Raw genomic sequence first — 27,649 nt, forward strand, 5'->3', positions numbered from 1 at the left:
AGAATATTGCAGGTCCATTTTGCGGTCCCTTTGCAGTGTGTTAGGTCAACACACATTAAAGAGGAGCTCCAAGCTTCCCCCCAAAAAAATTAAAGGTTAGCAGCTACAAATCCTGTATCTGGTGACGTTTAATATAAGGACACTTACCTGTCCAGTGATCCGGCAATGTCCCCACCTGAAACAATTCTTCAATGGAATTTGGGTGCAGGCACTGGCATCTCTAGGAAGGAAAACAGGAAGCTAAGCCTTACAGCTTCACAGCCTGTTTTCTACTGCACATGTGTGAGTCAATCTGCACTTTGTAAATTGTCCAATAGTCTTCTGAGACCTGTGATGTCCCAGAAGATTGCGGGGGAAGGAGGGGGGCTGAATTTCTTGATCAGTTCCCCATGGCGATCTGAGCCAGAAGTGGGAGCAATTACCTGTCAAAACCAGGTACCCGCTTCCTCCACAAAGTGCCAAATGTGGCAGTGGAGATGGAAGGGTGCAAACAAGATGAGCTTCTCCTTTTGAGTGGAGCTCTGCTTTAATGTACATGCGTTAAAATGCACTGAATCCTTTGGCACATTCTGGGGTTCCTACTGCCAGCCCCTACAGGGCAGAATAATGATGCATATACAAGTATTAGCAGCTTCACCTTTCTGGGTATTCTGTGTGGCAAGGTTGTATTATCTACAAATATAACTGAAGAGCATCGCAAATATATTTTGTCAGTTCAAATTCCTCACATATGTATTTAACAGTGTATTTAGCTGCTTGGTGTTAGTTGAATTTATTCAGCACCACATCATAAGTCCTCAACACAACAAAGCACAACTGTGCAGTGACCTGTCAGTCAAATCCTTTAGCAGATATTAAACATTAAACACCATTTATTTAAACATTATTCCAAAGTTCACAGTGCTGTTTAATTCTTTGTGATTCTGCACCAAATGCATTTTTTTCTGCACTTGCAGTTTTGACAAGTCTTTTGCTGTGCTCTGGAATCTGATGAAAAATGGGTTTTGTAAGTTCTTTGAAGACAGCAATTTCTCATTCATTATCTTGCAGCTGCCTAGCTCTTGTACTTCCCCTTCCTCAATCAATTATAACTGAATAGGAAGCTGATTATGGCTCATTATCACTGCAGTCAGGGATAGGCGTTTTTATAAATACAGGCGGCTCAGCTATAATGAGATTGTTGCGTTGTACTGGAAGATAGTGTTATTCAAAATCGTGTTATAGAAATAATGGGTGCCACTGATGGTGTTGGGGGGAAAATGCACATAAACAGCTATGGCGACCCATGAAACACAGAGCACCCTAAAACATAGGAAGATAATGTATAGTCTAGCAGCGGTATTATCCACTGTAACAATGCATACATTTATTTTTTTTGTATTTCATTTTTTGACCTCTGTGATGGTACTCTACTGAACAAAGGAGACTTGCTGCCATGGATTCAGGATTATGGGGTTTTGCATATATTCTTAATGGAAAAAAGAATATAAGGGACAATTGCCTTTACACGCACATGAACTTTAATGGCATCCTAGTCTTAGTCCGTAGGGTTCAATATTAAGTTGGCCCAACCATTGTAGCAAGTTTGGGGTGGAAGAACTTGACTGGCCTGCACAGAGGCCTGACCTCAACCCAATATAAAACTTTTGAGATGAATTAGAGTGGAGACTGCGAGCCAGATCTTTTCATCCACATCAGTGCCTGACCTCACAAATGTGCTTCGGAAGAATGGTCAAACATTCCCATAGACACACTCCTAAACCTTGTGGACAGCATTTACAGAAGAGTTGAAACTGTTAGATAGCAAGATTTTAGATATTTATTGTTCCCCAGAATTATAATTTATGTTAATTAAGTGTAGGCCATTTTTTCTGGCAATGGAAATTTTTGGTTGTGATTGCATTGTGGTGCTTTTTCATAGTTGCAAGACTGTTTTGAAAAAAACAGACTGGAAAGGGTTTGAGCAAACAGATTTAAATCTGCATACAGACTCAGTATTGGGTTATATAACGTTTTGTGTAGACGGTGTCATGGAATAGAAACATGTCAATGTCTTCTCAAATCAGATACTCTGGATGACCAAAGAAGTGAGAAGTAGAGAAACATTGCATTCAGAAATGGGGATAAGTCAGCATACAATACTGCAATAACTTCAGGCCAGGCTCACAATGTTTGATATAACTTTAGTGAATATGCTGCTGCTCCTGTCCCTTATTAATAACTAGAATGATGTAGTGGTCCAGGCCTACCTCAGTGCAGCTTTTAGGTTTTATTGTCAAAGCCTAACTATGCACAGCTGCACTAGATTCCGTGTGCATTACTTTTAGTAACTCTTCCCCATAGTACAAAAACCTGCATAACAGTTGTAGTTGCTTATCCATTTCACACAAAATGGAAGATAACATTGAAGAGTTAATGCTCACAGTGTGGTATCATTTATCTACCTTCGTATTTTTGACTTTTCATCTTTATACCATTCTTCTACAGAGTGGTCCCACTATTCTTTTTCTTTTTTTTAGTTACATAGTAATTATTTTAAATAATAGTTTTATGACCATCAAGTACACTTTCCAAAAAATTGCAGCAGTTTGGTCCACAGGAAACCAAACATCCTGTAGCCAGTCTTAAAGGACAACCATACTTGTATACTAAACTTCTCTGAACCACTCTCCCACCTTTCCTGAACTAACCTGTACTAACACTCCCCCCCCCCTCTTCCTTACTTACCCCTGTACCAGTGCCGCAGCTTTGCAATCTTTATTGGAAAAAATATTTTCTGAGCTGTCCATGCCTGCACACTTTACCCTTATAGACATGTATGAGGGAGGTCCCAGAAGCTAGAGCTGCATTCTAGGATTGAAATCTACAGGTCTATGAAGGCTTAGTGCACAGGTGCAGTCGAACAGAGCGTGCCTTACATACAGGGGTACCTAAGATGCTGGCATTGGGAAGAGGGTGAGGTTAGTGCAGGTTAGTTCAGGAGGGGTGGGGGAAAAAATCAGAAGGGTGTAAAAGTATAGTTGTCCTTTAAAGATGAACTCCAGAAAAACAGCTAAATACACAAACAATATATATATATATATATATATATATATATATATATATATATATATACATAAGGGGAAGAAAAGACAAACAAGGAGGGCACAGGCATTGTGCTAAAATTTTAGTTTTTATAAAGAAAAAACAATAACTTATTGCAAGGTTAAAGGCAATCAGAAATTTTTAAGGTCTGGCATGTAAGGGGAGCCCCGGAACCTTTTGCTCTGAAATGAAACCGGTGCCTGCTCACTGGACCCGCTATAGATAAAAGCTGCAGAGTCTGCAGCTGCTTGAATACCTTCAGATAGCCTTATAGGCTTGAGAGGGGGCCAGTGCCCTGAAATCTGTTGCGTTGTGATTCACACAGTGTTTACAATCTCCTCCATTTCCCTCTCTTCAAAAGGCTGTAAAGTTTTTTTCTCATGGTGACCACACAGGCTTCAATTTTAATACAGGGTTGATGTGTAATTCAATCAAAATTATCAAGTTCACAAGCAATTGAACAGCCATAACTTTCCTTCCGATCCATTTAGACCCCTTTAGATTTGGATTTGTCAGAGTTAATCCAGTTGGTACCAAGGAGATACAAGGAGATACAATTGTATTCATGAACAAAGTATTTAATCAATCTGATTATCAGATTACATGTTAGAAAGCTAACATGAGATAGCAATAGTTTACAGTCACAAGTTACCATTGGATCGTCACTATTGATCAAAGTCCACTTGTTCCTATCAGAATAGATTAATCAGAAAATAAATCGATAGTTCATTGAAGTGTATTTGGTTACCATTAGACACAACATGGGAAAGGAGACAAAAAAAAAATAATTACCCCAAACTACAATAGATCATATTGCCTGTCTGACAAAGGGAACCTGGGATATGCATTATTTGCACTGTGATGTGATCTCTTCAATCCCAATTTGGAGTTTTTAAAAGATTCCTGGTGTGTTGGCAACATATTCATTCTCCAAACCATTATAGGGTCCCTTTATATAAGAAGAATAGCCAGTACAACATGCCATGCACAAAGGAGGAATCACAGCCTGGCAATAGAGATAAAAAACATGATAGAGGGGCGTGGCCTGGACATGGCCGAGTAGAGTCGCAGGAGCTCCTGATCCTCTACTGACCAACCTATCCTATTTTGCTCGTTTTTAGTTATGATCTTGGCAAAGAAGCGGAAGGCAAAGAGCACCATGAGAATGACCCGCGGGTCCAAACCAAATGGGGAAATTCATTGTTTTTCCCAAATTCCCAGACGGCCTTCCCCGATTTCAAGGTGGCGGAGCCATGCGGCGCTTCATTAGAGGCCTCGAGCTCTCGGGATTCCCCCGCCTCAGTTACTGCCAGCTTGGTGTCGGAGGTGTTCTCTGACACTCCGGTGATCCTCCACCCAGAAGCTCAGGGCTCCCCTCAGCACCCTCTAACCCTGAGAGGAGACGTTGAGCTCTGCTCACTCCTTCAGGCCCTTCCGTCCAAAGTGGACATTGAATTCCTCATCGGCCACCTGGAGGAGTTTCATAGGCAGGAGGTGTAGGCTATAAGGCTATAAGAATGGACGTTCAATTCTTATTCAAATCTGCCTCGCAAAGGGAGAAACCTCCTTAGTGTCCCCAGAGAACCAGGTGGCGAATCTGGAATCTCTCCTGAACTCTCACGTGAACGCTGCACCATAGCTCTGCAGCTTCATGTGGAGGATATGGAAGACCGGAGCTGGCGTAACAACTTGCGGCTCTGGGGTCTTCAGGAGGCCACTGGAACATAAAATCTCTCGGAAACTGTGGCTGCAATCTTCCAAAAAATTCCAGGTGATGCTATCCCGACTTAATTGGAATTCAACAGGGTCCATAGGGACCTGGGTCCCTGTACTACTGATCCTGGTAGACCAAGGGACATAATCTGCTGCCTACACCACTACGTCCACAAGGAGACTATACTGCATCAGGCCTGGGAAGCCTTTGATTCACCGATAACCGCAGTTACTTTGCTATCCCCTGAGGTGCACCCCCCCCCCCCCCCTCCTTACCCTGCACTCGGGAGGTGACCGTTTGATCGGTTTCCCCGTTTCATTCCGCCGCTTACCAATTTGCTTACTCCCAGAAACTTACACACTTTCATATTGAAGGGCTTTGATCCCTAATTTTACCCTCCTTGGGAGGATATGGAGACCTTTCCACTACCTGTCCATCAGGATTGCGGATACAAGGACTGGGACTACATTATCGCCTACTGCCGGCGTACAGCCTGGGTGTACCTTACCAACATAATCTCATTCACAATGAACCGTAGGCCTTAAGTGGTAAGATTATTGTGCCTTTTCTTTTAGTCACCAATTCACTAGCGCACTCATTGTTTGAGAACTTAATGTATATACCTCAGATTCTGTCATCAAAAAAAAAAAAAAAAATGACATTACCCAAACAGACTGTACAGGTATTCGGATGAATACATTTCCTCATTCCACTTGCCTAAACTCCCCTCCGAGATTCAGACAGAGCTAGACGCCCCATCACATTAGCAGAACTCCAAAGGGCACTCAACCAGATGAAACCAGGTAAGGCTCCTCGCCTGGACAGCTTCACCCTAGTAAAACTATTTAATACAGTAAGATCCGACGGGGTCTTTGCTAGGGAAACTTTAAAAACTCACGTTACCGTCCTCCCTAAGGAAGGAAAATAACCATCCTCTTGTGGTAGCTATAGGCCTATCTCCCTTCTCAATATTGATCTTAAGTTGTTCTCCAAGATCCTAGTGACCCGTTTAGCACAACACCTACAATCCTTGGTCCATTTAGACCAAGCCAGATTCATCCCATCTAGAGAAGAAAGAGATAACACAACTAAAGTGCTTAACTTGCTTCATATAGCCAACATGACCAAAGCGCCTTGTGTTTTTCTGGGGACAGATGCCGAAAAAGCGTTTGATCAAGTAAACTGGAAATTTATGTTCTCTTTTCTCAGACACAAAGGTTTAGGGGAAACCATGATACAGTGGGTCACCTCAATTTATTATGACCCGACGGCCCGGGTCAAAGCCAGCGGACTTCTTTCTGACCCTCTCACTATTACAAATGGAACAAAACCAGGTTGCCCCTTATCCCCCCCTTCTCTTTGCCCCTTTCTCTTGAGCCATTCCTTTGTAAAATCCAACTAAACCCAGACATTCCGAGGCGTACATGTTGGTAATACCCAATACAAAATCTCAGTGTATGCTGATGACTTACTTATTTCCTTAACAATACTTATAGTCTCGCTTCTTAACCTCCTTTGAGAATTCAAACTTTATGGGGCACTCTCCAATTTGAAAATACATTTTAGTAAGTCAGAAGCCATGGTAGTCGGCATACCCCCGACCCACCTATCGACTTTGAAATTAAGCTTTAAAATCAAATGGACAGATTCAAATGGACAGCTTTACAATATTTGGGTACCCATATCCCCTCTGATCTATTCCGTACATATGCTCTCAACTTTCCACCTCTATTGTCTTAAACCCACACACTTCAAGAAACCTGGCACAGAGGCTTGCATTACTGGTTTGGTAGCTGTAATCTACTAAAAATGTGTTTTCTCCCAAAATACCTACACCTTTTCCAAGCCTTACCCATTAAAATTCCCTCTCATTTTTTTAAACAAATACATTCCCTCTTCCTAAGATTTATTTGGGCACACATGAAACCTCGCCCCCCCATCACCTGCTCACCCTACCTAAACTTTCTGGCGGTCTGGCACTTCCTAATTTTAGGAAATACTACCAGGCATCTCACCTTAGTAGATTATTGACTGGTGCCATAATTATAAGTCTAAACTATGGCCACAATTAGAGCAGGCCCAAACGGACATTCCGCTGAAAAGCGTTCTGTGGTGCTATAATAGTTTACCTCCGGGGCTAAACACTCTTTAATAGGGACCACCCTAAAGATAAGTTCACAAGTCAACATGCAGGCCTCCCTTTCTACCCCTGACTCTCCCCTACTCCCTATCCTGGGGAACCCACAATTTACCCCGGGCCTCCACACCCCTGAATTTAAGACCCTATATCTTTCGGGACATACTCAAGCTTTCCACTTTGTAATGGCCAAAGGATGGCCATCCATAACGGGGGTTCTTTTAGACTCCCCTTCTGGAACGCAGAACGATGACACCTTTTGAGGAATGGTTTTCGGGCGATGGAACTATCCATCAAGTCCTTTCTAAAACATACAGCTTTTTGAACACACGCCCTGAACTACCACATTTACCGTTGCTCACCAAATGGGAAAAAGAGTTAAACCGCACATTTACGGTAAACCAACAACAGCACATTATCAGAGTTTCCCTCACATTGTCCATTTGCACTAAGATCCAAGAAGCGAACTATCCTACCATGTCCGACCGTGGAACACTGCTTCATATTTTCTGGTTGTGCTCTAAGCTGACACATTTTTTGGAGTGTGGTCAGAAAGATTACCCAAAAATTTACATATTTTGAGATTCCTGAGGTTTCTGCATTCTTTTTATTACACTCCTCCACCATCCCGGCGAAACTATATAAAAATTATATTGTGCGCCACCTGTCAAATGCGGCCAAATTCTGCATTCCCCTTCACTGGAAAAAGCAACTACCCCCGACTATCGCCAATTGGCTTCATAGAGTGGAAGATATCAACAAAATGGAAGACTGAATACTCACGACACAACATAAGCGTGACAAATACTCCAAGACATAGAGACTGTGGAACTTGTTTATACTCCCTGACAAGGAGATTGCCCTTCTTGGTACCTGAGCCCCCCATTGGATCATCCGGTCAGACTGCCTGATCCACCTTCTACCCAGACCCCTCAAAACTCTCCCCCCTTTCTCCCTCCCCACAAAAAAGGGAGGTAGATAACTATAATTTTTTTTCCTCCCTTATCCTTGCTCTTTCCTCCTTCCTCTTCTTGCTTCCTCTTCTCTTTCTCACCTTCGTGCTCGAAAAACAGAAAAAGGATGGAATGGGTGGTTCCAAACCTTAATTGGTGCACTTTTTTGCAGCGGTCTTACAAGAGAAACACACATGACAGATTTGGGCCTTTTGATATATCTTTGTTTGCTGTACTTCTCAGATTTCTGTTTTATGTATGTATTGTATGTATTATGGGTTTCATGTTTGAAACATTCAAAGTATGTAAGCTGGTGTTTTGGTTCTTCCCATTCTGGGAATTAATAAAGATTTTGTTTGCAAAAAAACAAAAAAACATGATAGAGTGATAAAGTACAGAAAAGAAGAAACACAATTAGGGAATTACAGATACAAGAAAGATGAATAAATTGCATATCAGTCATTGCTATCCCCTCCCCTCCAGCTAGGATTCAATTATTTACCCTACATATTTGTTAAACATATTTGGAATTGGGCCATATGTGCTGGTAAACAATTAATTGACAGAAGTAACAGAATGTACTTTTCTAGCATATTAGAGAACAACTCCAGGAAGCGCTTTTTATATTTAAACAAACCCCTTTACAACAGCGAAACAACAAACCTGGTAGAATTTTTACTGATTTTTGGGTTCACATGCTTCTAGCAGTCACTGAGATAGAGAAGAAAATCCTTTCTTGTGTGGCTTTAACTCTTCTACACTGTGTCATCCAAAATTAAATGGCAAATGTCAATCTGCATAATTATGACAATCATGCCAGGGTGCAAGCTAGCACTTGGAAGGGATATTTCTCCACTTCAATGTGTACCAGTATCAAAATATGTAGTGCAGTGCTACCCTCACTAAACTTAATTTACAGAATAAGCTTTCAATAATCAAGTTATATAAAAACAATGGTGAAAAGCTGTAAAATATTACTGCCAAAATGGCACTATGTAAAAATTAATTCCTCTGCATAGCATTCATCGCCACATATACATCAGTTCAGTATGAAAGAAAAAAAATCTCATAGTGCTCTTTGAATGCTTTATTTGGCAATAATAAAGATTAAAAATGTGTGAACTACAAAGATATGTAAATGTGTCAAATTTCCGCATCAATTATAATAGATTGGAGATTCTTCTGGTTACAATCCCGTCAAACCTGACATCGCAACTTCAGGCAAACTCCTCATTTGCCTCGAAGACACATGCGCTGCTTTACTTAGGTACGCTATTTCTCTGGATCTCAAACTGTTGTTTTTGTGCAACTATGGTACACTCTATCACACCATAAAAATGGAACTGAAAACATGGCAGCATAGTACCTTTATGTGGCTAGGGTGTGTTAGTGTAATCAAAATGGCTGTTTTACCAACAATTCTCTATCTGCTTTATACAATACCAATTTTGATTACCCCACCCCCCTGTTTTTTAAACCAATTCATAGAATATTCTCTACCTTCATTTGTCAGGGGAAACAAACTAGACTAGCGTATTCCATACTATGCAGACACAAAGATGATGGGGACCTAGGCCTGCCTAATGGGTTATTCAGACTGGACGTCTCCATTCATTCTCACCACTTTAAATGTTTGGGACCATCCAAACTAAATGGGAGAATTTTTGATATTTTTGATATCTTGCCTAGCCCCATTGGGGGGGGGGGGGGTTACCTGGTTTTTACTGGGTGAGGACATCCCTTTTTTCAAAACATGGTGTAAGGGTGGCTACACTAAATGCTACAAATTTGCACCCAGGGTATGCCTTTTGCCCTTGGACTGGCTGCAGCAATCCAATGGTGGATTTCCCATGAATGCTTGGCGCCCTAGGCAAATGCATGACTTCCTGCAAAAACTACACCCCAAATTGAGGCCTAATAATATTTTAACAATATTTGAGTATACCTGTATGTGTGCCTCTAATGATAACTCTCCTTTTTGGTTTGCCAAGAAAATTTATTTGCATATTCAGACAAACAATTACTACACTAAAATACGGTATGTGCACATAGTTACATCATTGTCTTGTATATGGCACTTTTGGCTGAAAGAAATTTGTTTTTTTTTAATACAGCTAAGAAGGTTATACAAAGTCTTTAATTAATTTTAAGGTTTCTAATATCTGTCCACCCACTGTGGGTTGGGAAAATTACTTTCAATTGAACTTGTCCAGGATGGGTAAAACACGGATTAATTTAAATGTTGACCTTCGCAGTTGGATTTGCTTCCCATCCCTTCTCTTCACTCTAATGCCACTCTTTTTATTAACCGCTTCTCGACCAGTCGCAGGAGATATACTGCGGCAGGCTGGCTGTCCTGCGCAAACCACTGTACCCATACGGCAGCTCGCGGGAGAGGGTCTCGCGCGTGCGCCGCTGGCGGCGCAAACACGTGCCGCTCTCTAGCCCCTCAACTAAGCAACGGGTCCGGCGGCCGCGATGGCCCCCGGGAACCCGGAGATCGCTGCAGGGACTGACAGAAGGCAGTGTGCTGTTGTGTTTCTGTTATTTGGGAACACAGGAGCCCTGTTTCCATCCACCAAGTCTGGCCCCCCACACAGTTAGAATCACCCCCTAGGTACACATTTAACCATTTGATCACCCCTGGTGTTAACCCCTTCCCTGTCAGTGTCATTATTACAGTAACAGTGCACATTTTTAGCACCGATTACTGTAGTAATGTCACTGGAGCCCCCAAAAGTGTCAAAAATGTCAGTTAGGTGTCCGATCTGTCCGCCACAATGTTGCAGTCCCGCTAAAAATCGCAGATCGCCACCCTTTAGACTCCATTCACACTAGTACGACTTGTCAGGCAACTTGGTCAGCCTGACAAGTCGTGCACCATCGCGGTCCATTGTGTAATACAGGAACGGTTCTAATAGGAACGACACAAGTCGCTCCGACTTAGAAAAAGGGTCCTGTACTACTTCGGGGGGACCTGGAGCGACTTGCATAGACATTCATTTTATGAAGTTCCTGCAAGTCGCGCCGAAGTCGCGGTGCATGCGACTTCACAGGTCGCCCCCTAAGTTGGATCGCCGTAGTTTGAACTGAGACTAGTAGTAAAAAAAATAAATAAAAATGACATACATCTTTCCCCTAGTTTGTAGACGCGATAACTTTTGCGCAAACCAATCAATATACACTTATTGGGATTCTTGTTTACCAAAAATATGTAGCAGAATACAAATTGGCCAAAAATGATAAAAAAAACATTGATTTTACTTTTTTTTATTATTGGGAATGTAATATAGCAGAAAGTGAACAATACTGCTTTTTTTTTTGTTTTTTTAAATTGTCGCTCTTTTTTTGTTTACAGCGCATGCTCAAAAAAACGCAGAGGTAATCAAATACCACCAAAAGAAAGCCCTGTTTGTGGGGGGGGGGAAAAAGGACATCAATTTTATTTGGGTACAGCGTTGCACAACCGTGCAGTTGTCAGTTAAAGTACCGCAGTGCAGAATCGCAAAAAATGGCCTGGTCATTAAGCGGGCAAATCCTTCCGGTCCAGAAGTGGTTAAGCAAAGGGGCATACCAGTAGTTCCAACTATAGAGAGCATGTAATTTGCTCCCCTTCCTCTTATGTGATAGCACTGGTGTTTAGTGATCCATTAATTTAATGCTGAACTCTCATTGTCATTGATAATGCTTTTTATATGAAATAAAAGTTTATATTTTTAAGTGGTCAAGCTCCAGTTTTATCCCCATTATGCAGAGTACTACCAAAATTGTGCGCTGTAATTTCAAAGCCAGTGTTTCAAATTTTTAGGGACTCGTTAAGTACTGGAATAGTACCACTGGATTGGCGTAGGGCCAATGTGGGGCCTATATTTAAAAAGGTATCAAAGTCTTTGCCAAGTAACTATAGACCTGTTAGTTCACCTTCTATAGTTGGGAAGATACTGGAGAGTTTAATAAAAGACCACATAGATGAGTTCTTGCTGGAAAAAAATATTGATGGATTCATGAAAGACAGAAGTTGTCAAACAAACCTGATTTCTTTTTATGAGGAGATAAGTAAAACCTTGGACAGAGGGGTGGCTGTGTACATAGTATACTTGGATTTTGCAAAAGCTACATGACTAATGTGTAAGATAAAGTCTACAGGCTTGGAAAGATCAGTTTGCAAATGGATAGAAAATTTGCTAAAAGATAGAATTCAGAGAGTAGTGTTAATGATTCTAACTCTGAATGGTCTAAGGTTATCAGTGGTGTACCCCAAGGTTCAGTGTTGGGACCCTTACCTTTTAATATCTTTATAAATGATATAGGGTCTGGGATTAAAAGTACCCTTTAAGTCTTTGCAGATGACACCAAGCTTTGCAGTGTAATAACATCTATACAGGATGTCTCCAACTTACCTGAGCAACTTAGCTGACCTCAATGCACTGTTTCATTGGGCAACTATGTGGCAAATGAGGTTTAATGTTGATAAATGTAAAGGTATGCCCTTGGGGGCTAAGAATATGTATGCATCATATATACTAGGCATAGTAGATCTAGGGGAATCCATAGTGGAGAAGGATTTGGGTATTCTGGTAGATCATAAGCTTAATAATAGCATGCAATGCCAAGCTGCGGTTTCCAAAGCAAGCAAAGTCCTTTCTTGTATTAACAGAGGCATGGACTCCAGAGAGAGAGATATAATTTTGCCCCTGTACAAATCATTAGTAAGACCTCATATGGAATATGCAGTTCAGTTTTGGGCACCAGTTCTTAAAAAGGATATCGGGGAACTGGAGAAAGTGCAGAGAAGGGCAACCAAACTGATAAGAGGCATGGAGGAGCTCAGCCTGTCTCAAAAGAGGCTTAGATTTTATGTGTCTTATCATAGAGGAGGAGAAATTACAACTAGAGGAAATTAACAAACAGATTTAGAAAAGTGTGGCTCAACTAGACCCCTTTATAGAGAAACTGTAGTTTGCAAAATTAAATGATTTATTGAGAGGAGAGGTTGAGAAAACTAAAAAAAATCTGAAAGCTATGAAGCAGTAAATATTCCAGAGACATAAGGCTGATTGGAATGATGGCACCATTTTTGATCTTACTATTTACAGAGGAAGAAGTAGATCTAGACGTTATACCCTAGCCAGGAGTGGAATCTCCTCTTCTGATAGTGAAGCCATAGGTATATCTAAGTCTGTGTCTTTTTTAGAGAAAGAGGGCAACAATGAGGAATTATTCAAAAAGAAGAAATTTTCCAAAAGCTGCAGCGTAGGAGAAAAAAATCAAGGAGAAGAAAAAGAGGGTTCAAAAGGCAGAATGGTGAGAACAATCAGGAGTCAAAGGAAATAAGAATGGAGAGTAGACATGCCCAAGATGTAAATGAATGGCATACTGATGACCCTAAAGTGATCAATCTCTCTAGCTTTGTCCTACAGGAAAGACACATCAGGCTTCTCCAGAGGGTCTCTCATTTTCTCCTACAAATATTATAAATTAATTTGAGGTCTTTAAAGACCTTAAGGTATTTTTACAAAAATGTATTTTTTAAACCTTCTTTGAGAAGCCTGGTGTTGTGGAGGTTTCGGGAAGTACAAGTTCAGAAATTCAGGATGAGCAGGCAAAGTGATCTTTTGAGCCTCCTTGAAGAAAATGTCAGTTTTGATATAGAAGAGGTAGAGTCAAGTCAGAGAAGTAAGAGAGATGCTAGACTCAAAATAAAATGTACCAAAATGCCTCCCTTACAAAACAACAAATGGGTGAGTTTATTTCTCGAGCTTGTCTAAAAGGACCTCAACAATGTAAACTGGGATAAAAGAGGTAAAGACAACTTAACTAGGGAGAAACATAGAGGCTGAATAGAATTAGTAAATACCACCAATATTGTCATCAAAAACATTGACCAAGGTGGCAATGTGGTTGTCACAAATGATGATGATGACTACGTTGCTAAAAAGAAGAGACAGTTGGGTGACAAATCTACCTATTTAAAATGGATAATCCGTTTCCTGGATTTTTCATGATTTAAATGGTAAATTATTTGAGGCAGGTTTATTATCCAAAAGAAAAATTTACTACTTGAATATGGCAGACTTCTGTACCCCAGTTATTTATACCATTCCAAAAATCCTTAAGTATTCCTTGAAACCCCCTGAGGGGCCAATCATATAAGTAATCAATGGCCCTCTTGAAAGAGTGGGAAATACCTTGATTCCTTAATTAAAGAAATTATTTTGACTCTCCCCCTTTATGTCCAGGATATAGGAGAGGTTCTGAAGAATATTTGGGTCTTGGTGGTTTCCGAGGGGGCCTTCCTCACGCAGGTGGATGTGGAATTGCTTTACACGTCTTTTCCCCATGAGTGGGACCTTTGGGCAGTTGATCATTTTTTGGATAATTATTATCCTGGAATGGGTGCCCAGAAAGAGTTCCTCATGGAGCTGTTGCAGTATGTACTTAAGGATAATTATTTCCAGTTCCTCTGATGTTTTTATCAGCAAATTAAGGGTACATCAATGGGTGCCCTTTGGGCACCGGCATACGCCTGTTTGCACCTTGGTTTGTGGGAGGAACAGTTGGTGTATGCTTCATCAATGTATTGTGCCCATGTTTCAGCTTGGGAATATATCAATAATGTACTGATGGTATGGAAGGGCTCCAAAGTGCCACTGAATGAAAATGTCAGAAATACTAGGTTAACTTATAGTTTCCATCCTTATGAAATTCCTTTCCTTGAGCTTTTCATTTCGGTAAGAGGAAATAACCTTAGTACACATAATTTTAGGAAAAAGACAGCAGCGAATATGCTGCCCAATGCCACTGGTCATCCATCACCTGCATTCCCTCATTAGAGGAAATCCAACTGGCCAATTCCTCTAAATATGGAGGAACTGCATTTGAGTCAATTTAAAAGAGAATTCTTTTAAGAGTAAAAAAAAAAAAAACCCTTTGTACTGAGAGGAAAAGCTCATTGTCTACTAGGGAACGCCATTATGAGGAAGGAGAGAAAGTTACAGATCCAATATGGTTTATCAGAAAAAATATGGCACCCGAGGTGAAAACCATTATAAAAAAATTGGCATCTTTTTTAAGAGACACTTATCTATTCCTGCACTACAAGCAGTTCACATATTAAAAACTTGCAAAGTTCTCTGTAGTTAGCTTAGTACTGCTATTCGTTTTATTCATTTTTGTTTTAGATGGGCACAAGTGCATAATCTTGTTACTAGGAATGACATGACTCCTCATACTTGTCTGGAGTAAAGCTAACCTCCTTCTCCAGAAATGGGTATTTTACAACTGCAATCCTTTTTCCAGGTTGTTATTCTTGGTGCAGTTAAAGTTGTTTCACTGCTCTGGATGTAATATGGGGCCTAGTGACTGCATGAATCCTGATTCTAGTACAGAATATTAGCTATGTTTTAGTGGTTTAGGAAAGATTTGACAAAACCCTTTGACAATGGTGGCTAGAGAACCAAATGAGCCTCTACTACCTATGCCTTGCACTTAGTAACTTCCTTTCTTCCTTCCCTGCTATGTCCAGCCTTTTGTCACTTTGTTCATACATAAAGGATTTAAGTATTATCAGAATGGAATGCACATTTATAGGAAAAACTGAATCGGCACATTTATTTATATCAGCAACAAAAACAACTTTGGCTAGCAAAATGATTTATCTCTATGCTACTTTACATACCTTTTGCCGGCCATGATTTTGACCCCCTGGAAGTCAAATGACTTAATAAATGTATTGTAAGCTAAAAGGAACATAAGCTACTATTGTTTTTCAATGAAATTATACTAGCATTTGCATTAAAAAAAATATAGCTGTCAAGCAGGGTTATTAAGTGTGTGCAGTTCTACACACCTGAGCTCACACTGCTTTGTATACTAAACACGAAATGCAATTTATCTTCCCGTTCTTGCCTTCCTAAACAATAAAAAAAGAAAATTGCTACTGCAACTGTTTTCAAAGCTAAATACATAAATGAAATTTTCAGAGACTGTACAATTGTATTTAGCAATGTATCTGATATAGATGTACCGAGACAAGAGGATTGATAAAAAAATAAAAATACTTTTTATACCTAATCTGGGACAATATTCTTATTAAGAATCTTCCAACACTGTCTTTTGTGTTTTGTAGCCAGAGTTACCTACAAGCAGCAAGTGAAATGCCTGCGGGACATGTCCTGGACCCATCAGGAAACTACAATTCTCCAAAATTTCGTTCAAGGAACCAGAGCTACATGAGAGCTGTCAGTACGCTTAGCCAGGCCAGCTGTGTCAGTCAGGTAGAGCACTGGCTATCTTTGCCCTATTATTAATATATATTGTGCTGTGTATGCAGGTCTCACAGGCTGAGTCAACTCGCTTGGGGTCGGTAAGACATTATCACTGCCCGCTGCTCATTTTAACATTTTTAGCTTTCTTATGAATTTTATCAGCATATATGTATGATCAAAGAAAAAATGTAGTTTAGCGGGAACATTACAACATTATAATGCAAATATGCAGCAGCACTACGGGAGCACATTAAGGCCCAGCTTCCACATATATGCATTGCTCTGTTGTCACAAACCGCTTATGGTCAACAACTAATAAGCTGGAGTTGATAGGAAGGACTCTGGCTTACAAGAGTACAAATGCACAAGAGTTCCTCCTACTGGTCTCTGGCACCAGAGCGCACTTAATGTGCAGGATCCTGGCAATGGGTTAAATTCCAATTGAAAACTCACAACTTTTTATGTCTTTATAATTCATATGCTCCTATATGTTATTATTTTGTGACTTATTTTTTCTTGGAAGCCTTTACATTCAAATTTAATGAGATTAACCCATCAGCAGATGCATATAACATAATAGAGCAAATCCAATACCAAACAAGATTTTCCCAGTCAGTCATCATTTTCAAAGAGGATTTATACCATTGGGTAATAGGGCAGCTGATGGGCGAATCTTATGTTATCGTAATCCCTCTATTATGTTGTATATGACTGTTGATTGGCGAATCTTGTTGAATTTAAAAATGATGGATGACTCTTATGGAATTTAAATGTGTTGGGCAAATCTGTTTTGTTATTGGGATTTATTTAATATGTTGTATTTCACTCCTTATGGGTGAATCTTATCAAATGTGATGGGTGATTCCTATTTAGAAATGATGGGGGGCTAGGACGAATGCTCCTATAAAATGATGGATAAATTCCATAAAATACAGATGAATAAATACCTATCAAACATTAGGTGTGCAGTTCACGCTGGGAATGATTTATAAAAATACTTTGGGGGGACCTCATAGACAACCAAATTTGACCCAGGGCCAAAATAGATGCCCTTTGATCACTTGCCTACTGAGCACTTTTACCCTCTTCCTGCCCAAGCTAATTTTCAGCTTTCAGTGCTGCCGCACATTGAATGGTAATTTCACTGTCATTCAACACTGTACCCAAACTACATTTTTATCATTTTTTGAGACAGATAGAATTTTCTTTTGGTGGTATTTAATCACTGCTGTTTTTTTTTTCTCAACAAATAAAAAAAGACTGAAAATCAAAAAAAAAAAAAAAAAAGAGGAGGCACTGTTTAGGCTGCAGTGATAGGTGGCACTGATAGGCAGTATGGATGAGCACTGATAGGCAGCAATGATGGGCACTGACAGGCTACACTTGTTCGCACTTACAGGCATCACTTATGGGCACTGAAAGGCAGCACTGATTGGGCTGTACTGATCATCAGGGCACTGATTAGCAATGTAGATGTCCCCTGTGTGGATTGCTGTTTACCGGCTCTCCTCTCCTCACATGCTGTCAGTGTAAGGAGAGCAATGCTAATAACCAGAAAATCCTGTTTACATTGTGATCAGCTGTGATTGGACACAGCTGATCATGTGGTAAAGGGCCTCTATGGTTGGCTCTTTACCCCGATCTGTGATCATGTGTGTCCGAAGCCCTGGGGGTGCGCGGTGAGGCAGGGTTCTGGGAGGACATGGATAGACGCATACCCGGAAATGTGCCATTGCACTGTAGCCATCATTCGGCTATAGGGTGGTCAGCAAAAGGTTGATGGAATTTTTACTTGAAACTTATTTTGAAATGGTAAAATGTGGAAAATTTAATTAATCTTTAACCACTTTACTACCAGTCACGTAACCTCTACGTCGGCTGACTTTGAGTGGTTATACCGGGATGATGCCTCTAGCTAGAGGCATCATCCCGGTACCGTTGTTTGAAGCCGACGGTCGGCTTTCCGTCGGTAACGATCGATGCGGCTCGGGAGCCGCTCGATCGTTACCCGGGGGGGCGGGAGGGGACGTCCCCCCCCTCCCACCGCCTTCCGCGGCTTTGCTCGGGGCTACCGTCCCACCGGGAGCCCCGAGCACCCAGCCGGCACGTCCGCCGGCTGGATGGAGTCCCGATGAATGCCGGAAACGGCATCGATCGGGTCTCCGATGACGTAACCCGGAGGCGGCGTCCATGACGTCACGTCCGGGTTACTGTGCTGCAAAAGGCGGCAGATTTGAAAAACGGCTGTATGCAAAAATGCCGTTTTCGGCGTTTTGCATACAGGGAAGTGTAGTGGAGGGGTCTAGGGTCTTTTAGACCCTCGATCCCTCCATAAAGTGTACCTGTCACGACATATTGCTGTCACCAGGGATGTTTACATTGCTTGTGACAGCAATAAAAGTGATCAGATTTTTTTTTTTTTTAAAAAACCTGTAATAAAGTTTAAAAAAAAAGAAAAAATAAATAGGAAAAAAAAAAAAAAAAAATTTAGCCGTCCCCGTCACCGTTAGCTCGCGCACAAAAAAAAACGTATACGCAAGTCGAGCCGCAAATGAAATCGCTGTTCAAACCACACATGTGAGGTATCGCCGCGATCGCCAGAGCGTGGGCAATAATTAAAAAAAAAGAGCTACACTCTAACTCTAAACTGGTAACCGTTAAATAAATTTAAAGCGTCGCAGATTGAGATCTCTATTGACCGTAGTTTGTCGCCATCCCACGGGGGGGCGCAATTTTAAACCGTAACATGTTTGGTATCTATTTACTCGGTGTGACATCATCTTTCACAATATACAAAAAAATTGGGCTAACTTTACTGTTTAGTATTTTTTAAATGCAGTGAAATGTGATTTTTCAAATTTTTTCCAAAAAAATGGCGTTTTAAAGACCGCTGCGCAAATACCGCGTGACAAAAAATTTTGCAATGACCGACATTTTATTCTCCAGAGTCTTTGCTAAAAAAATATATATAATGTTTGGGGGTTCTAAGTAGTTTTCTAGGAAAAAATACTGGTTTTAACTTGTGAACAAAAAGTGTCCGAAATAGGGCTGGGGCTAAAGTGGTTAAAACCCAATTATGGAGAAAGAAAAAATTCTCTCTTGTAGTGGGTTTGCCCCCACTTTACATGGGCAACTGCTAGTTTAGGTCTAGGGGACAGAAAAAAAGAGTTTTCTTAGTTGATGCCTGCTTGCCTGACAGCCAGTGCTCCCCTATTCTCTGATGTAGGGCCCTAGATCCTGCATTGGACTTGATGACATTAGAGGACCTGCAACTGCGAGAGCATAGAAAAGAAGAGGCTGCAGGGACTGGTCTAGCAGCAAAGAGGTGCCTTTATAAGAGAATCAGATAAGAAAAACTGTTTTTTTTTTCCAGTCACCTAGACTTAAAGGAGTATTTAACCCTTGCAGTGCAAGTAAAGCTCCACTGCAAATGATTACTTTTACTTTCCATAGAGTTCTACATTTTCTTGAATAGAATATATTAAAATCCTTTTGCAAGAGTTTATATAATCCAGAAATACCACAACACTAGAAAATAGTCTGTGTACATCTGACTGACCATTATATCTTTATAGGTTTGTTGGAAACAAACTCATGAAGGAGCATAGGGACAAACTGTTTTGAGATACAATTGTCAGTATTGATGTGCATCATATGTCTAAATTCCTGTGTACTCCTCTAGGTTAAAGTGCTTTTAAAGTCAAAAGGGTTTTTACATTATACATTCTTTGCATTAAGGTAAAAACCCTTCCACTGAGTCCTCTCTCAATCTAGCGCTGTGCTCATCTGCAGTACCGTTGCTCTCTCTTCCTCATCTCACAGGTTCCTGCTGCTGTTAGTCAAATCCTGTGAGGAGAGAGTGGAGGGCATGGCCAAACCGCTCTGTGTGTGTCTCTAGACACACACAGCATGGCTCGGGTACGTGCCCTTATGGGTACTCTCATAGCTGGCGGCTTGTTGAGGGGGCACTTGTAACAAGAAGGAGGGGAGAACGCCAGTAGGCGGACTCCAGAAGTGGAGGTAAGATTCACTCAGTGCAATATCCTTGCACAGAGCAGGTAAGCATGACATCCTTTTTTTTATTTAAGGGAAAAAGTGAGTCTTTTTTTATCACTTTAAAGACATCAGATGCATTTTTATACAGAACTGGAAAAATTGTCTGAACCTGTTCTAATAGCAGCACTTACAAAGATAGAGGGAGAGGCACTGCTGCAGAATGGTATACACTTAACATTACCAACAGGAGTATTGCTAGGACTCTGAAAGATCTGGGCACCTCTGGGCAAATGGTAAGTGTGGCCTCACTGCATTTACAGTGGTGGGGGCTTAAAGGTGCATACCTAAATAGAACCCAAGCTTACTCACTGTATGCACAGTACATAGCCTCACATAGACACATACCCATACATCCCACAGTTCTATCCCTACAAAATGCGCTTTATTTATTGTGCTACAAGCAGGAGTCTCACAAACACCTACTGTGTAAACCTCAGCACAATCACTTTTAAAAACTGAAACTTTTACATTTTAATGGCTTTTTTTGCACACAGAATATAGACATAACACTTTAGCCTGAGCATACCTAAAGAAGCACTGTATTTTTAAATAGCCAGGGACTCCTGACCACTACTCCAGTATACTGTGCTAAATTTTATATAATCCTGACCCCTATTCTTTTTACACTAGTCTGTATGTATTATACTCCTGAATACAGGGAGTATGAAACATTCAGCACAGTGTAAAAAGCCTGTACTTTAGAAAATCTTGACCACTTCATCTTGTATGCCATGCCATACATTACATACTTTTAAAAACTGGACTCTGCATGTACTGCTGTCCTCCAGCAAATCTCCCTCCTCCTTCCCAAGCAAAATTCTCCCCATTTCCTCAAACAAAAGCTCCAAAAGTAACCTTTCACTGCTTACCTCTGCACCCCTCTTCCATCAATTACCTCTGTGACCCCTTCCACAACCTCCTCTGCACCCCCAATTCACAGCTCACCTCTGCCTCCCTTCTTCACATTTCCTATCAGCACTCCCTGTACATTTTATTTCTGCCCCCCCTTTCTTCATTCCACATCACTCCTGCACCCAGTCCACAGCTCACCCCTACCAAAGCTCTTACTTTTGCACACTCTCATTATTCCACAGCTCTTACCTCTGCTCCTAGCAACCAACTCATCTATCCACTGCTCCCACCTCTGCATCCGTCTCCCCATTTCACAGCTGTCAACTTTGCAGTTAGCGTCCCCCCTCCCTATCCACAGCTCTCATCTATACACCCAGCCCCCCATTCACAGCTCTCAACTATGTACTCAAAAGCCTATAGATCCACAGCTATCAGCTCTGCACCTGTCCCAATCCACAGCTCTCACCTCTGCAATCAGATACCAATGTGTAACACTCACCTCTACACCAAGCCCACATCCCCATCCACAGCACTCACCTCTGCACCTAGCAGCCCCCATCCACAGCTCTGCATTCTTCAAAAACTTCTCCCGTTGATGGTTCACAACTCGCCTTTCAATGTAAGGAAGGGACCTCAAAGCAGCTCACAGCACAGCTCTATTAGGTGGATGCAGGTGTTTTTAACACACACATTACACTGACTCAATGATCTATTTATTTGACTTGGCAGGTGTGGTTGCAGAGTGCATCTGCAAGCAAACATGTTGATTGGCCTTGGCACTTAGGGCACCAGCTGAAAGATACAGGACACATGCCCCAAGTGCCCAGCGCTAGTGATGCCCCTGCACTGAAACCTTACTAATATAAACATATACCAGATACTTGACTTCATTAATATGATGCTGCTTAATTTTCCATTCATAGGCTAGGGTGTGTCTTAACCAAGTTGTATTGCTCATTTGCAGTGTAGTTTGCAGAGTTTTCAGAGATTGCAAAGCTTTGTTATGCTCGTTGGAATGAGAACAGATATGAGAGCTCACATATATGTATTAAAACTGTGTATTTAGCTGTTTGTTTGGAACTCAGTTTTAAAAAGAGGAGTTACTATAGCTTATATACTGTACATTATATACATTCTACTCTTGGCCTTTACTAAGTAGGCATAATGATGAGTTAACATGATTGGTTTATTGCAGTGTTTACCAGCTATATAGCTCAGCTGCAAGAAAAAGTATGTGAACCCTTTGGAATGATATTGATTTCTGCACAAATTGGTCATACAATGTGATCTAATCATCATCATCTAAGTCACAACAATAGACAATCACAGTCTGCTTAAACTAATAACACACAAAGAATGAAATGTGGCCATGTTTTTATTGAACACACCATGTAAACATTCACAGCGTAGGTGGAAAAAGTATGTGAACCCTTGGATTTAATAACTGGTTGAACCTCCTTTGGCAGCAATAACTTCAACCAAGCGTTTCCTGTAGTTGAAGATTAGATGTGCACAATGGTCAGGAGTAATTCTTGGCCATTCCTCTTTACAGAACTGTTTCAGTTCAGCAATATTCTTGGGATGTCTGGTGTGAATCGCTTTCTTGAGGTCATGCCACAGCATCTCAATTGGGTTGAGGTCAGGACTGGGCCACTGTTTAAGCCATTCTGTTGTTGATTTACTTCTATGCTTTGGGTCATTGTCCTGTTGCAACACCCATCTTCTGTTGAGCTTCAGCTGGTAGACAGATGGCCTTAAGTTCTCCTGCAAAATGTCTTGATAAACTTGGGAATTCATTTTTCCTTCGATGATAGCAATCCATCCTGGCCCTGAAGCAGCAAAGCAGCCCCAAACCATGATGCCCCCACCACCATACTTCACAGTTGGGATGAGGTTTTGATGTTGGTGTGCTGTGCCTCTTTTTCGCCACACATAGTGTTGTGTGTTTCTTCCAAACGACTCAACTTTGGTTTCATCTGTCCACAGAATATTTTGCCAGTACTGCTGTGGAACATGCAGGTGCTCTTGTGCAAACTGTAAACGTGCAGCAATGTTTTGTTTGGACAGCAGTGGCTTCCTCTGTGGTATCCTCCCATGAAATCCATTCTTGTTTAGTGTTTTACGTATTGTAGATTCGCTAACTGGGATGTTAGCATTTGCCAGTGACTTTTGTAAGTCTTTCGCTCACACTTTAGGATTCTTCTTCACCTCATTGAGAAGTCTGCGATGTGCTCTTTCAGTCATCTTTACAGGACGGCCACTCCTAGGGAGAGTAGCAGCAGTGCTGAACTTTCTCCATTTGAAGACAATTTGTCTTACCATGGACTGATGAACAGCAAGGCTTTTGGAGATACTTTTATAACCCTTTCCAGCTTTATGCAAGTCAACAATTCTTAATCGTAGGTCTTCTGAGAGCTCTTTTGTGCTAGGCATCATTCAAATCAGGCAATGCTTCTTGTGAAAAGCAAACCCAGAACTGGTGTGTGTTTTTTATAGGGCAGGGCAGCTGTAACCAACACCTCCAATCTCATCTCATTGATTGGACTCCAGTTGGCTGACATCTCACACCAATTAGCTCTTGGAGATGTCATTAGTCTAGGGGTTCACATACTTTTTCCACATGCACTGTGAATGTTTACATGGTGTGTTCAATATAAACATGGCAACATTTCATTCTTTGTGTGTTATTAGTTTAAGCAGACTGATTGTCTATTGTTGTGACTTAGATGATGATCAGATCACATTTTATGACCAATTTGTGCAGAAATCCATATCATTCCAAAGGGTTCACATACTTTTTCTTGCAGCTGTAGCTAACTATGCATCTCATTCATAACGTATGTCATGTCTAAATACTATCTGTAATTGCACCCTTAGTTAAACTTTACTAAACTCACAACAGTAAAATCAGTCTGTATGTGCAGTAAAGCATACTTGCTATGCCAACTGTAGATGCTAAGGGGTTAATCCTCTGCATTGTGTAAAAAGGCTGTTTGATCCTGTCTCCTCTGATCCTTATCTTCTTTCAGTGTCCCCAATTCATCTACAAATAGTACAGAGGGTAGGGAACAAGCTGCACATGCTCAGTTTGGTGTGTACTGCTGTTTTTTTTTTCTTGGGAGAGTGCATGTGATCAGCACAGGGCCAATCAGCACTGTCCAGACAGTGGGTCAGGGCTCCTGCATCCTCATAGGACAGATAGAGCAGTATGAAGACTCCTCCAACAAGCTTTAACCAGACACTGAAAGAAGTCACAACACTGTTCAAACTGCTGATGGGAAAAAGTATTTGGCAGTTTATATTTACTAAAACTATTGCATTCCCATTTTCTGTGTACTGTGAGAGACCAGATATAGTGAATACAGGGTCCTGGGTTCAGTGACACTTTAAGGGGGTGTCCTGGGGGTTTAGAATAACACTTAGGAACCAAAAAACAGTATATATACAGTATCTCACAAAAGTGAGTACACCCTTCACATTTTTGTAAATATTTCATTATATCTTTTCATGTGACAACCCTGAAGAAATGGCACTTTGCTACAATGTAAAGCAGTGTGTACAGCTTGTATAAAAGTGTAAATAACTCAACCCATAGCCAATAATGTCTAAACCACTGGCAACAAAAGTGAATGCACTCCCAAGTTACAATGTCCAACTTGGGCCCAATTGGCCGTTTTCCCTCTCTGGTGTCATGTGACTCATTAGTGTTACAAGATCTTAGGTGTTAATCTGGAGCAGGTGTATTAAATTTGGTGTTATCGCTCTCACTCTCTCATAATGGTCACTGAAAGTTCCACATGGCACCTCAGGGCAAAGAACTCTGTGAGGATCTGAAAAAAAAGTTGTTGTTCTACATAAAGATGGCCTAGGCTAAAAGAAGATTGCCAAGATCTTAAAACTGAGCTACAGCACAGTGGCCAAGACCATACAGCGGTTTAAAAGGACAGATTACACTCAGAACAGGCCTCGCCATGGTCAACAAAAGAAATCATATCCAGAGGTTGTCTTTGGAAAACAGATGTATGAGTGCTGCCAGCATTGCTGCAGAGGTTAAAGGGGTGGGGGGTCAGCCTGTCAGTGGTCAGACCATACCCCGCACACTGCATTAAATTGGTCTACATGGCTGTTGTCCCAGAAGGAAGCCTTTTCTAAAGATGATGCACAAGAAAGCCCACAAACAGTTTGCTGAAGACAAGCAGATAAAGGACATGGAATACTCGAACCATGTCCTGTGGTCTGATGAGACAAAGATAAACTTATTTGGTTCAGATGGTATTAAGTGTGTGTGGCGGCAACCGGGTGAGGAGTACAAAGACAAGTGTGTCTTGCCTTTAGTGGTGGGAGTGTCATGGTCTGGAGCTGTATGAGTTCTGCCGGAACTGGGGAGCTACAGTTTATTGAGGGAACCATGAATGCCAACATGTACTGTGACATACTGAAGCAGAGCATGATCCCCTCCCTTCAGAGACTGGGCCTCAGGGCAGTATTCCAACATGATAACGACCCCAAAACACACCTCCAGGAAGACCACTGCCTTGCTAAAGAAGCTGAGGGTAAAGGTGATGGACTGGCCAAGCATGTCTTCAGACCTAAACCCTATTGAACATCTGTTGGGAATCCTCAAACATAAGGTGGAGGAGCTCAAGGTCGCTAACATCCACCAGCTACATGATGTCATCATGGAGGAGTGGAAGAGGACTCTATTGCAACCTGTGATGCTCTGGTGAACTCCATGCCCAAGAGGGTTAGGGCAGTGTTGGAAAATAATGATGGCCACACAAAATATTGACACTTTTAGCCCAAATTGGACATTTTCACTTAGGGGGTGTACTCACTTTTGTTGCCAGCGGTTTAGATATTAATGGCTGTGTGTTGAGTTATTTTGAGGAGACAGCAAATGTACACTGTTATTCAAGCTGTACGCTCACTACTTTATATTGTAGCAAAGTGTAATTTCTTCAGTGTTGTCACAGAAAAAGATATTATAAAATATTTACAAAAATGTGAGGGGTGTACTCACTTTTCTATGATACTATAGGCACTTCAAATGGCTGCTTTTACTTTATTGTAATGGTTTTAAAGATTAAAATGATGACATGTTTACATTATAGAGGCACTGTCATCTTGTCTATTCAGGTCAAAGTGTCAAGGTTTGTGCCAAGGCTCCCCCCAACCCATTGACACTCACCTTGTCTGTGCTCCTTAGCCACTTTTTTTCTTTAACACTGCTTACACTAAAACCCAAAGTTTCAGCTAGTGCTAAACAATAGAGGAAGCAGTGACTTCACCCCCACAGTCAGGTGTAGTGTTTGGGCCTACATATTGGCTGCTTTATCTGAGCACCGTTAAATGGGAGGTCATATGCTCCCCCTTACCCTGGATGTGGTATTTTCACAGCCTGAGTATGTAGAAGAAGTTGTGGTGAAGGGCTGCATGCTCCCTTTGCACAGACACTGCCACTTTGTCCTGAAGTCACAGTCTCTTTATTGACTGTGCCTCAGCTAGAACATGAGAGAAAACATAGCCTCTAACACACTAAAATGGGAGCAGAGTGATATACTGTAGATCTTGAGCTTTACATTCTCTGTTCAGTCTATCTTTACATGCTGAGCTTCCATGGATACCTAGAGGAAGGATTACCAGCATGCATTCCTCACTTTCAAGAACACTGGCCTAGTAGACTAAGGCTCCGTTTCCACTGCCGCGGCTACGAAGTTGTGCTACTTCTAGCGCGACTTCGTAGTGAAAGTTGCTTGCGGCATTCAGTGCGACTTGTCCCTCATTATAGGGGGAAGTCACACTGAAGTCGGCTCAAAAGTAGTGCACGAACTACTTTTGAAGTCGCCGCAACTGAAGTCGCGGCAGTGGAAACGGGCCGAATTTAAATCAATGGCTTTTGACTTGCTGTGCGACTTGACATGTGTCAAGTCGCACAGCAAGTCGCACTAGTGGAAACCGGCACTAATCCAACTTTGCTTTCTATGCCAGTGCTGCCTATAACTATTACTCTGGAACTAAGATGTGATGCTTGATATTGAAACAATCACATGTAGTATTAATATGAACACATTATTTTTTAGGGAATTGTAAAAAAATTCTTGATCATCGCCAAAGAAGTGAATATTCTGGAACAATGGAGTATCTTAAAAAAATGTGCATGTTAATCTTCAGTGGCAACTAACAAAACGTGTTTTCTTCTTATTTTTACAGGATTTCCTCATTGAAAGTCTTCAAGAATGCTTTACCTCAAAGGATTATCCTGAGCTCAAGGTGGCAGTACCCTGTATATTCCCAGGCTAGGAGAAATCTTTAATTCACTGTTTTCAAATCTAGAACATCACCTGTGTTCATTTTCTGCAGCTGTGATGATCTTATTTCACTGCTGTGTGAAAGCAGCGTAGCCTATTGCACATTCCTCTGAGGCAATGACTACATACATCATACTAAAATACACTGCTAATTCTGAACAATGCAATTTTTGCAAATAATGCCTCCAATGTCTAAATTTAGTCCACACGGTCTAATTTTTCTAAAAGTACAATTTTGATCAGGATCCAAAAATACAATTTTTAAAGGAAGTTATAAA

The 27,649-nt window shown here is 41.2% G+C and overlaps 1 protein-coding gene across 8 annotated transcripts in view; it reads left to right on the forward strand.

The window, feature by feature from the left end:
• The window catches only part of DLGAP2 (DLG associated protein 2), a 1,392,398-nt gene that overhangs the window by 1,173,949 nt on the left and 190,800 nt on the right, over positions 1-27,649 (forward strand). For 6 of the 8 annotated variants that reach the window (XM_082249548.1, XM_082249549.1, XM_082249547.1 and 3 more), the window contains 2 exons: positions 16,017-16,164; positions 27,274-27,333. In XM_082249548.1, the coding sequence (XP_082105674.1) occupies positions 16,017-16,164; positions 27,274-27,333 (208 nt within the window). The remainder of the gene's footprint in view (positions 1-16,016; positions 16,165-27,273; positions 27,334-27,649) is intronic. The other 2 variants (XM_082249550.1, XM_082249554.1) reach the window with 1 other exon arrangement.

Source organism: Pelophylax lessonae (genome assembly GCF_965119305.1).
Source record: "Pelophylax lessonae genome assembly, chromosome: 3".
NCBI classification, from domain to species: Eukaryota; Metazoa; Chordata; class Amphibia; order Anura; family Ranidae; genus Pelophylax; species Pelophylax lessonae.